At 54.0% G+C, this 12,500-nt stretch overlaps 1 protein-coding gene across 1 annotated transcript in view; it reads left to right on the top strand.

Annotated features, from left to right (window-relative positions):
* kiaa1522 (KIAA1522 ortholog) overlaps positions 1 to 12,500 on the top strand; it is a 14,517-nt gene that overhangs the window by 2,010 nt on the left and 7 nt on the right. The window contains 10 exon segments of the mRNA XM_031586600.2: positions 2,346 to 2,555; positions 3,256 to 3,296; positions 3,425 to 3,575; positions 5,087 to 5,194; positions 6,016 to 7,379; positions 7,382 to 8,990; positions 9,131 to 9,261; positions 9,318 to 10,635; positions 10,705 to 11,733; positions 12,378 to 12,500. The exon segment at positions 12,378 to 12,500 is cut by the window's right edge and continues 7 nt beyond it. Of these exon segments, the coding sequence (XP_031442460.2) occupies positions 2,346 to 2,555; positions 3,256 to 3,296; positions 3,425 to 3,575; positions 5,087 to 5,194; positions 6,016 to 7,379; positions 7,382 to 8,990; positions 9,131 to 9,261; positions 9,318 to 10,635; positions 10,705 to 11,733; positions 12,378 to 12,412 (5,996 nt within the window). The 3' untranslated portion in view covers positions 12,413 to 12,500.

Below are 12,500 nucleotides of genomic sequence, written 5' to 3'. Positions count from 1 at the left end.
GGATCTCTCCCCTGTAAGAGAGCTCACACACAGACACACACACACACACACACACACACACACACACACACACACAGTATCACACGCTGGTCACCTGACCCCCCCGCTGGGAGTCGCTAATCCAGCCGAACACACTGAGTTTGGGGCATTATGACGTGGAGTATGAGTGTGTGTGTGTGTGTGAGTGTGTGTGTGTGTGTGTGTGTGTGTGTGTGTGTGTGTGTGTGTGTGTGTTGGGGCATTATGACGTGGGGTAAGAGAGGCTCTGCCAGGACTTTGAGCAGCAACACATGTGGGGTTCACCACAGCCCCAGGAGAGAGGGGCAAGGAGGGGCAGAGAGGGGCAAGGCTGGAGCAGAGAGGGGCAGAGAGGGGCAGAGAGGGGCAAGGCTGGAGCAGAGAGGGGCAGAGAGGGGCAGAGAGGGGCAGAGAGGGGCAGAGAGGGGCAGGGCTGGAGCAGAGAGGGGCAGAGAGGGGCAGAGAGGGGCAGAGAGGGGCAGAGAGGGGCAGAGAGGGGCAGAGAGGGGCAGAGAGGGGCAGAGAGGGGCAGAGAGGGGTAAGGCTGGAGCAGAGAGGGGCAGGGAGGGGCAGAGAGGGGCAGAGAGGAGCAGAGAGGGGCAGGGAGGGGCAAGGCTAAAATGACATATGCTGCAGTGTGAATGAATAGTCAGGGGTGTTGGGGAGGTTCAGTGGCAGCCTGCTACCGTGTGTTAGTTAGGTGGTACACACACACACACACACACACACACACACACACACTGAGGTTCAGTCCAAAATGCTGAAACCAAGAGCGACCTCTGGACACTCTGGCCACCTCTGTTGGAGCCAGTCTCCTCTCCCCACGTCTGCACTGCCGTCTGTGTTTCTGTGTTCTGTGTGTGTGTGTGTGTGTGTGTTCTGTGTGTGTTCTCCTGAGAGGAGCCGTTCTGTGTAACTACTAGAGGTTCTGTCCCCCAGCCTGTCTGCCAGCCGGTGATCTGATGCGCTGATGTGATTAGCTGTGTGTGTTCTGTGTGTGTGTGTGTGTGTGTGTGTTCTGTGTGTGTGTGTGTGTTCTGTGTGTGTTCTGTCTGTGTTCTCTAGCCGGTGATCTGATGCGCTGATGTGATTAGCTGTGCGGTGCTGCCAGCATGCTCACGTGTGCTAATGATCTTATGCTCCACTCGTCTGAGCTGATCACAGGGGCACACTGGCATCTCTGCCATGCCCTCGGGCTGAACCATCTCGCCGTTGTACTTTCTCCTTGTCTGTGTCGGAGGCTTTCTCATTTAATTTCCTTTCCTTAGTTCCTGTCTTAAGCCACCAATCCATGACCTTGTTAATAGATTAGGCAACTCTTTATTAGATTAGGCTACTACTGGCTGTGTTCTCTTCGTTGTATGTTAGAAATGTCGCAATAATTTACTTTTGGACCATTACGGGCCACTGGCGGACCACACTTCATCATATTTGATAGAATGAAGAACAAATTAGTTGTGAATACTATCACCGAGTTTGAAAGGTATTGGTCAGGTAATAGCCGATTGACAGCTGATTTGCTTTCTGATTTGACAGTACTGCTGTGTGTTTTAAGCAAATAAAATGTGGACTGTTTACAAGCGGGCACCTGCTATCGTTGATTATACAGTAAATACGTTGTGAAATGAAACAAAAACACATCACAGTTAAAATTGTATTAGTATTGATTGATTCACATCGATATGGATGGATGACATGATTAACAAGTGGTGGGAAATTAATATGAAAGTATTTGTTCGGTGAATTAGCGCGTTCTGTCCAAACAGTCGCAGTCAACGTTTTTGTCAACACAGTGGCACCACATAAGTATCGTCATTTGAACGTCCTTATACGTTTTTAAGGAGGGGTTGTAAAGGTGCTCATATCTTCGGACCTCTTCTGTTATGTTTGTTCATAATCAACAAGAATAAGCTTGTGAGACAGTCTGCAGGATATGAATAAATAAACGTCATTAGTATGAACAGTTGAGACAACTTATTGTCTCTTTCGACTTCCGGGTCACGACCTGGGAGGGAGGGAGGGAGGAGGGCGGCGGGATCTCAAGCATGCGCAAAGACGCAAAGTCCAGTTCCTTATCCAATTCACCGTTACATGCCGCAATAGTCGAACTATCAACTGGATCGGATCGAGTTATCCAGGGGTGTTAATCGGATCGTAGTCGGACCGCACATAGTCGAACAAAGGTGTTTACATGAAACGGATAATTTGATTTCAGTCCGACTAAGCCAGTTATTCGAATGCATGTAACCACGGTCACTAACACACTAACACTAAACACTGCACTTCTCTTATTTCCCCACGTCTCTGCTCTCCCTATGAAACTGCAGTTGGGCCGAAGGAGAGCGAACAGGGCAGACTGACGGTGCGTTATACAGCATCGCAGCACCACCAGGAGGACGAGCAGGCCAGACTGACGGGGCATCACAGGGCATCGCAGCACTTCCAGGAGAACGTCTTCATCGAGGGCAGCAGGCCCAAACACCTGCAGGACCTGCACACGGAGGCGCAGGAGGGCCTGAAGAACCTGCTGCGGGAGGGTGTGTGTGTGTGTGTGTGTGTGTGTGTGTGTGTGTATGTGTGTGTGTGTGTGGGTGTGTGAGGGTGTGTGTGTGTGTGTGTGTGTGTGTGTGTGTGTGTGTCTGTGTGTGTGTGTGGGTGTGTGTGTGTGTGTGTGGGGGGGGGGGGGGGGTGTGTGTGTGGGTGTGGGGGGGTGTTTGTGTGTGTGTGTGTGTGTCTGTGTGTGTGTGTGTGTGTCTGTGTGTGTCTACGTCACTGATGTGTGTGTGTCTGTGTGTGTGTGTGTGTGTGTGTGTGTGTGTCTGTGTGTGGGTGTGTGTGGGTGTGTGTGTGTGTGGGGGGGGGGGGTGTGTGTGTGTGTGTGTGGGTGTGTGTGTGGGGGGGGGGGGTGTGTGTGTGGGTCTACGTCACCCGTTCCTGCCAGAGAGCCTAACCCATTACTAGTGATTTACCCGAGCACACCTTGCTTACACATTCTTCTTTTAAAACTAATTTAAGGGCATTTCTGAGTGTCTGTGTGTCTCTGTGTGTGTGTGTGTGTGTGTGTGTGTGTGTGTATTCGATCTGTGTGTGAGTGTCTGTGTGTCTCTGTGTGTGTCTCTCTCTGTGTGTGTGTGTGTGTGTGTGTGTGTGTGTGTGTGTGAGTGTGTCTCTCTCTGTGTGTGTGTGTGTGTGTATTCGATCTGTGTCTCTGATATTATTTGTCTGTTTCCCTCACAGAACATAAAAATGGTGTGGACTACCGGACTGACCCGACTACTGTAAGTGTCCGAGGCACTGCATGTGTGTGTGTGTGTGTGTGTGCGCGCAGACCGCTAAGAGTCCCATCCTCCAGCAGTATGTAAGACGTGGACATGCTGTTTGTTTGTTTGTTTGTTTGTTTGTTTAGTCTCCAGTCAGCCCCTGGCCAAAGAGAGATGGCAGCTCCACTCTCAGAGAGGAGCAAGAAGCGTCCGGGAACATCGCTGCTGCCGACTCCTCAACATCCTCAGCATCTGTGGGGTCGTCCGTCTCCACAAGGCCAGTGCTCACACGCCAAGGTCTGTACAAGGTGTCTAACCCTACCCCAACCCTAACCCAGGTGTCTACCCCAAGGTTCTAACCCAAGGTTCTAATCCAAGGTTCTAACCCAAGGTTCTAACCCAAGGTTCTAATCCAAGGTTCTAATCCAAGGTTCTAACCCAAGGTTCTAACCCAAGGTTCTAATCCAAGGTTCTAACCCAAGGTTCTAATCCAAGGTTCTAATCCAAGGTTCTAACCCAAGGTTCTAACCAAAGGTTCTAACCCAACCCTACCCCAGGGATCTAACCCCAGAGAGGAGGGAGGAGGCCTTTTGAGACCGAATGACAACAGATCAACTTTCAGATTCCCTACATTAGCTCAAGGGCAATAAGAACCAAACATGGATTCCACCTTGTAGGACAGAGACTGCTACCCCGCTCTGTTGGTGCTTCTGTGGGTCTGTTATAATGAGCGTCCTGCTGTTCTGGTGGTTATCAAGGTTAGGTGTGGGTCTGTTATAATGAGAGTGCTGCTGTACTGGTGGTTATCTAGGTTAGGTGTAGCCCTAGGTGTGCATTAGGGGTTAGGGGTTAGGGGTTAGGGGTTAGAGGTTAGGGGTTAGGGGTTAGGGGTTAGAGGTTAGGGGTTAGAGGTTAGGGGTTAGGTGTAACCCTAGGTGTATGTTAGGGGTTAGAGGTTAGGGGTTAGGGGTTAGGTGTAACCCTAGGTGTGTGTTAGGGGGTTAGGAGTTAGGGGTTAGAGGTTAGGGGTTAGGGGTTAGAGGTTAGGGGTTAGGGGTTAGGTGTAACCCTAGGTGTGTGTTAGGGGGTTAGGGGTTAGGGGTTAGGGGTTAGAGGTTAGGGGTTAGAGGTAGCCCTGGGGTGGGTCTGTTATGCCTCTCTCATGTGGTGAGAGTGTTGGAGAGACAGAATCAAAGCCATGGTAGCCACAGAAACAAACACAGTTGCCATGGTAGCCACAGAATCAAACACAGCTGAAGTCTTTAACTCTGCAGTTCATAGCAGCTGACATTCCACATCCAAACCACACCAACGCTGGAGGGAATAGAATAGAATATAGAATAGACTTTATTTGTCATTGTGCATTGGATACACAACGAAATTTGTTTGTGCAACCACTAAAAAAAGTGCAGTTGTGCTGGGTGGAGGGTATGAGGGTTGTGTGATTATTTAGTTCTGTGATGGCCCTGGGGATGAAACTGTTCTGCAGTCTGGAGGTGCGGGCTGTAGTGGCCCGGTAGTGCCTGCCAGAGGGTAGCAGGGTGAAGAGATGGTTTGCGGGGTGAGACTCATCCTTCAAAATGCCACATGCTCGGCGGAGGCAGCGTGTCCTAAAGATGTCGTCCGGGGGAGGCAGTGAAAGTCCAATTATTCTCTCTGCAGACCTTATGACCGCAGCTCTGTGTGTGTGTGTGTGTGGAATGACTGCATTCTCTTTTCCTCTTTGTCCAATCAAACCAGCGTCCTCAATGTGCGTGTGTGTGTGTGCGTGTGTGTGTGTGTGTGCTTGTGTGTGTGTGCTCCCACAGGCTCGACGTTCAAGCCCCTGAACCCTGCGAGGCGGCCCGACAAAAGCAAGAAGAGGAGCAGAAGAACCACCATCATGGGCATACCGCAGCAGGTCCAGAGGGAGTTGGGTGGGTACCAACACACACACACACACACACACACACACACACACACCACACACGATCATGGGCATACCACAGCAGGTGCAGAGGGAGTTGGGTGGGTACCACAGCAGGTCCAGAGGGAGTTGGGTGGGTACCAACACGGGACCAGAGCAGGTACAGAAGGCAATACAAATAATAATAATAATGTAAAAATGTTGAATTTGTTTTCAGGTTAAAGTCGTAACTTACTTTAAGCAACCCGTGACAACTGAAATATAAAACATAAAACTGCTCTAAAGAAAGTATACACATACTACTATATATATATATACATACTAATCTAAAACATAAAACTGCTCTAAAGAAAGTATACACATACTACTATATATATATATACATACTAATCTAAAACATAAAACTGCTCTAAAGAAAGTATATACATACTACTATATATATATATATATACATACTAATCTAAAACATAAAACTGCTCTAAAGAAAGTATATACATACTACTATATATATATATATACATACTAATCTAAAACATACTGCACTAAAGAAAGTATATACATACTACTATACATATATATACATACTAATCTAAAACATACTGCACTAAAGAAAGTATATACATACTACTATATATATATACACATACTAATCTAAAACATACTGCACTAAAGAAAGTATATACATACTACTATATATATATACACATACTAATCTAAAACATACTGCACTAAAGAAAGTATATACATACTACTATATATATATACACATACTAATCTAAAACATACTGCACTAAAGAAGGTAACAGATCGTTTTGTCTGTGTCATGTCTAGTCATGCAGAGGGCAGCCTTGCCACCGCAGCATCCAGCAGGGGACGGCTTGAGTTCCCTTGATGTTGTGATCATCCCCACGATCGACGGGGAGTCGCCAGCAGCCAACCGCGAGGGCGTGCGAGTGCACCTGCAGAGCATCGAGGCCCTCCAGGCAGCCTCCCGAGAGGAGCAGCTCCTGCGGCAGCACCTCCAGGCCCTCTACAGGGACGACCTGTCCTTTGCCCACAGAGCCGCCGGCCCCCGAGCGGCACCCCTGCAGCGGCCCAAGTCCCTGGCAGTGCCCGGCCTCTCTTCCTCGAGCTTCCTGCAGGAGCTTCAAGGGCCCGTCATGTCCATCTCCCCCCAGGCCACCTACCTGTCCAAGATCATCCCCAACGCAATCCTCCCCGCCGCTGTCGACGTCATCCAGATCGACCGCAGTCGCAGCCAGGGCAGCGTGCGCACCGCCGCCAGCAAGAGCAGCCTGGCCTCCTCCGGGGGGGGCAGCCCGGGGTCATCTCGTTCGGGGGGGGGGGGAGACACCCAGGAGCCGCCGCCCTCCTCCTCCTCCAGCTCACACTGGAGCCAATCGCAGTCCTCCGAGACCATCGTGTCCAACTCCAACTCCACCGTCTCCTCCAGGGCAGGCAGCCGTGGCGGCACCTCCACAGCGGCGGACCGCACCACTACGGAGGGCACAGATGTGAACTCGGCCCACGCCGCCAGCAGAGGCACCAGGGGCTACACGAGCTCCTTCTGCTCCGAGAGGAAAGGCGCCACCCAGAGGGCAGCAGAGTCGAGGGCGGCCACTGTGGCCCAGCTGCATGATGATGATGATGATGATGATGATGATGATGATGATGATGGTGATGATGATGGTGACGGCAGGGAGAATGTCAGGAACAGCCGGGGGGTGTTTTTTTCACGCAGTCTCTCTGTGATGAAGACCAAACAGCCCCCCGCGCCCCCGAGGAGGACGTTCTCTCTGCACCACGAGGAGAAGATCACGAGGAGGTCGAGGGAGCCGGTGGTGGACGTGAAGGACTCGGGCAATATGGAGGTGGGGGGTACGGGGCAGGGGAGTGCAGGAAGTGCAGCAGGAAGCCCCAGTCACTCCTCTCCCAGCGTCTCCAGCACGGTGACGGAAGACTCCCGCCGCCGATCCTCCTCCGGCGTCTCCAGCCCTCCCCTGAGCCCTGAGGACCTGCTGCCCTGCATGGTGCGCCGGTCCGAGTCGAGCAGCAGCTCGTCCCCACAGAACGCTTCTTCCACTGCAGGGAGCAGCCAGTGTGACAGCAGGACTTTATCGCCCTCTAGTGGTTACTCCAGCCAGAGCGGCACCCCCACACTTTCTCCAAAGCAGATCTGCCCCCCCCACTAGAGAAGCAGATCTGCCCCCCCCCACTGGAGAAGCAGAGGACTAAGCCTCCAAAGCCAGAGAGGACCGGCTCATCAAAGACGTCACTGGCAGTCTCTGGCTCCTCCTTGGTCGTCGGATCTCTGTCCTCGGCTGTGGTGTCTGATCCAACACGGCAGGAAAGCACACACAGCACCACACCTCCTCCTCAGTCGCTCAAAGCCCCTCCTCCTCAGTCGCTCAAAGCCCCTCCTCCTCAGACAGCTCCTCCCCCCTCCTCGTTACACCTCAGGGATCTCCTCAACATTCCACCGCCCCCCCAGGTGAAAGCCCCCTCGCCCCCCCCTCCTGAGACATGGGCACACAACAGACGCACCTTTGACCTCCTGTGTGGTCCGCCTCCAGACCCCAGTAAGCTTCTGCAGCTACAGATGCCGAGAGGCGTTCACCAGACCCACAGCACAGAGTCCCTCATGGAGCAGCCTGCAGGCCCCGCCTCTCATGGTGATGGCCCCGCTTCTAATGTAGCTGTCCCCGCCTCTAAGGGTGCTGGCCCCGCCTCTAATGTGGCTGGCCCCAACTCTAAGGCTGCTGGCCCCGCCTCTATTGCTGCTGGTCCCGACTCTAAGACTGTTGGTCCCGACTTAAAGGCTGATGGCCCCGCCTCTAAGGCTGCTGGCCCCGCCTCTAAGGCTGCTGGCCCCGCCTCTAATGCTGCTGACCACGCCTCTAATGGTATTGGTCCCGCCTCTACGGGTGTTGGCCCCGCCTCTAAGGCACCAGCCAGTGGTGAGGATGGGAATGTCTCTCAGTTGGAAAACCAGGAAAGTGAAAGTGAGGTGAAAGTCAAGGAAGACCGAGTACCGGTTCAGACACTTGAAAGGACGACTGCAAGTACATGTGAGCCTCCGGCCGTGAGGAGTACTGGGTCGGGATCAGAGCGGGAGAGTCAGAGTGCTGGGTCGGGATCAGAGCGGGAGAGTCAGAGTGCTGATACTGTTGTCAGGCATGTGACAGAGCGGGAGCATCAGGATGTTCATCGGAGGGAAGACACTTGTCTGGAGGCGGACAAACAGAACATCCCTGAGATGTCAAACAGGGACAAGGGTCGAGGGTCAAAGAGTGAGGTCACAAAGGGTCGAGGGTCAAACAGTGAGGTCACAAAGGGTCCTGCAGTGCCAAAGAAAGAGCCGCCGCCGGTCATGAAGAAGAGCGTCAGAATCAAGCAGGGACAGAAACCGGAGAAGGTCCAGCCCAGCACACAGGCACACACCAACAACACCGCCACGGCCGAGGAGGTGTGTATCTGTCCTTCACCACACACCAACACCGCCACGGCCGAGGTGTGTATCTGTCCGTCACCAGAGACAACCCCCTCGCTAGCCGAGGAGACAGACGCCACATCTGAGGCCCAGGCTGTCACTGGGGGTGCTAACGCTAAGGATGCTAACGCTGAGGGTGCTAACGCTAAGGATGCTAACGCTGGGGATGCTAACGCTAAGGATGCTAACACTGGGGGTGCTAACGCTAAGGATGCTAACGCTGGGGATGCTAACGCTAAGGGTGCTAACGCTAAGGGTGCTAATGCTAAGGATGCTAACGCTGGGGGTGCTAACGCTAAGGATGCTAACGCTGGGGGTGCTAACGCTGCGGTGATGTGTGTGGAGTCACCCTCCGCTGAGTCAACCAGAATCAGTGGCTCTTCTCCCCCCCCTCCCCTCCTCCTGCTCATCATCCACCCCCGCCCCCCTCCAAAACATCCCCCACACCCCCTTCAGATTCAACCCCGCCGCCCCCTGAGGGGGACCAGGAGCAGCTGCTCCTCATGGAGTGTGTCTGGCCTCCGCCCCCTCCCCCTCCACCCCTGGAGGACCTGCCAGAGTCGGCCTACGGGGGACAGGATGAGGCGGCAGACTTCCCCCCACCCCCGCCCCCCCGCCCCCACCCCCATCATTCTCACCGCAGACTCCGTCACAGCTGGAGCAACCTCACCCCGAGGGTCCGAGGGCGGAGGCCATTGGAGCAGTCCAGGAAATGGAGCTGGAAGCACTGGAGGCCTCAGGGGGTGACGCACACACACGCTCACACACACGCACACACACGCACACGCACACACGCTCACACACACACACGCATGAGACCTCAGCGGGTGACGCGTGTGAAGAGCCGCCCTGTACAGATCCAGAGTTAGACGAGGAGTCACAACCTGACAAGACAATCCCAGAAAAGCCAGTTACAACACCTCCTTCCGTACCTAAGGCCACACCTCCTTCCTTACCTGAGGCCACACCTCCTTCCGTACCTGAGGCCACACCTCCTTCTTTACCTGAGGCCACACCTCCTTCCTTCCCTGAGGCCACACCTCCTTCCTTACCTGAGGCCACACCTCCTTCCTTACCTGAGGCCACACCTCCTTCCTTCCTTGAGGCCACACCTCCTTCCTTACCTGAGGCCACACCTCCTTCCTTACCTGAGGCCACACCTCCTTCCTTACCTGAGGCCACACCTCCTTCCTTACCTGAGGCCACACCTCCTTCCTTACCTGAGGCCAAACAACGCCAGCAGAAGATTATGTCAACAGTAGATCATGCAGTCGATGAAGCCCGACCAGGTGAGCGTCTCGTCCGACCAGGTGAGCGTCTCACTGATGTTCAACCAGGTGAGCGTCTCACTGAAGTTCGACCAGGTGAGCGTCTCGTCCGACCAGGTGAGCGTCTCACGGAAGCCCGACCAGGTGAGCGTCTCGCGGAAGTTCGACCAGGTGAGCGTCTCGCTGAAGTTCGACCAGGTGAGCGTCTCACTGAAGTTCGACCAGGTGAGCGTCTCACTGAAGTTCAACCAGGTGAGCGTCTCACTGAAGTTCGACCAGGTGAGCGTCTCACTGAAGTTCGACCAGGTGAGCGTCTCACTGAAGTTCGACCAGGTGAGCGTCTCACTGAAGTTCGACCAGGTGAGCGTCTCGTCCGACCAGGTGAGCGTCTCACTGAAGTTCAACCAGGTGAGCGTCTCACTGAAGTTCGACCAGGTGAGCGTCTCACTGAAGTTCAACCAGGTGAGCGTCTCACTGAAGTTCGACCAGGTGAGCGTCTCACTGAAGTTCGACCAGGTGAGCGTCTCACTGAAGTTCAACCAGGTGAGCGTCTCACTGAAGTTCAACCAGGTGAGCGTCTCGTCCGACCAGGTGAGCGTCTCACTGAAGTTCAACCAGGTGAGCGTCTCACTGAAGTTCAACCAGGTGAGCGTCTCACTGAAGTTCGACCAGGTGAGCGTCTCGTCCGACCAGGTGAGCGTCTCACTGAAGTTCAACCAGGTGAGCGTCTCGTTCGACCAGGTGAGCGTCTCGTTCGACCAGGTGAGCGTCTCACGGAGCGCTCTGAGGACATGGACCCCTCCAAAGACCTACGGGCTCAAACAGAACAACCAACCCTGTCAGAGGCCCCGCCCACCCCGTCAGAGGCCCCGCCTGCCCCACAAGAGGCCCCGCCCCCACCACCATCCACCACTGAGAATCCTCCTGAACCACAAAGGTCGGGTCAAAGGTCGGGTCCCACGCCCTCCCTGCCCAACATCCCCCTGGCCACGCCCTCCCTGTTGCAGCTGGTGCGGCGGCGTGGCAACCAGGTGATCGCCCCGCCCCCTGGTAACATCGCCCCGCCCCCTGGTAACGCACCCAGCACTGATAGCACACAGAGCCAAAGCCCGGGCCAAGCCGTACCCCAAAAACCCATCCGCAAGTCACTGTGTCTGAAAGCAGGCGCCCCCCTGGCGCTGAAGACCCCCCCGGCCCCGGCCTCGACCTCGACCCCCCCCTCCCTGCGCCTGCAGGAGGCCATCCGCTTGAAGACAGCCGCCATGAGCTCCAGGGACGGCCTCCACGCCAGACTCTGTTTGCGTTCCTCCATGGCCTCGCTCCACAGCAGCTGCGACACGCCTGCCAACGCCTCCTCCCTGTCCCCAGCAGGGGGCGACGCACAACACACGTCTCCAGCCTCCGCTGCCAACTTCATCTTCTCCAAGAGCACAAAGAAGGTCGTCATGGAAACGCCCTCCTCTGGCCCCCCCGAGATGCAGTCGGGGCTCAGACAGAGCCTGGCGGCCGGGTCGAGGCAGGTCGTCATGGAGCAGGTGTCCGATCAGGCTAAGCCGGTAGTCACCAACGGCACCAGCAAACCGGCGAAGCTGCCGCCGCCTCCCGTCGCCAAAAAGCCGCCGCACGCGACAAACTCCTCCGAGGTCACAGCGGCTAAGCAGGGGAGCCGGGGTGAGACGCAGCCGTCTACGCCAGGAGCGGCAGGGGGCGACGGGGGGCCCAGCGGGGGAGGCAGCATGGTGCCAACTGCCCGTCAGCGGGCACAGACGGCAGGGGAGCCGAATGCAGCAGGTAAACTGCACATTCATCTCACATGTATTATAAGTTATCAGACTGTGACAGAATGATATGTTATTTATTACACTAATTACTTACCATTTATCATCACTTTTTTTATCAGATCATGAATTACTTCCAATAAGAAAAGAAAATCTTTTAGTTTATGGTGTTCTTGTCAGTATTTCCTCTCCTCTGTTGCCCTCTCAAGACACCCTTGGTGTTTGGGGATGAGGCTCGTGTTTGAAGAGGGTTCAAGGCTGTCATGGAGAGGAGCATTTATCTTGTCAGTTATGGGGAAGAGCCTCATCTCATTATTATTGTCTCAGACGGTTTCTCCAAAAGAATTTGAGAAATATCTGTGATTAATCTGATACATCATCGAAACAATAATGACATCACATGTAGTCTCCTGAGCTGCCAAAGATCCATCTTTTAGAACTACAACTTTGATATGGGTTCTCATTTATTATAGAAGTCAGCCTTATCATGAGTTATTTATCGTGTGTGTGTGTGTGTGTGTGTGTGTTTGTTTGTGTGTGTGTGTGTGTGTGTGTGTGTGTGTGTTTGTGTGTGTGTGTGTGTGTGTGTGTGTGTGAGTGTGTGTGTGTGTGTGTGTGTGTGTGTGTCAGTTATTAAATGAGTACTCGGGCCCTCAGGAGGAGCGGACAGATCAAACACTGAAGTTTCATGAAGGACGTGACAGGAGTCAGCGAGGTGGAGCTGTCAATCAAAGGAGTCAGCGAGGAGGAGCTGTCAATCACAGGAGTCAGCGAGGAGGA

This window comes from Clupea harengus, chromosome 19, assembly GCF_900700415.2.
Source record: "Clupea harengus chromosome 19, Ch_v2.0.2, whole genome shotgun sequence".
NCBI lineage: Eukaryota > Metazoa > Chordata > Actinopteri > Clupeiformes > Clupeidae > Clupea > Clupea harengus.
The sequence above is the reverse complement of the archived record's forward strand: the minus strand, read 5'-3'. Positions and strand labels throughout refer to the sequence as shown.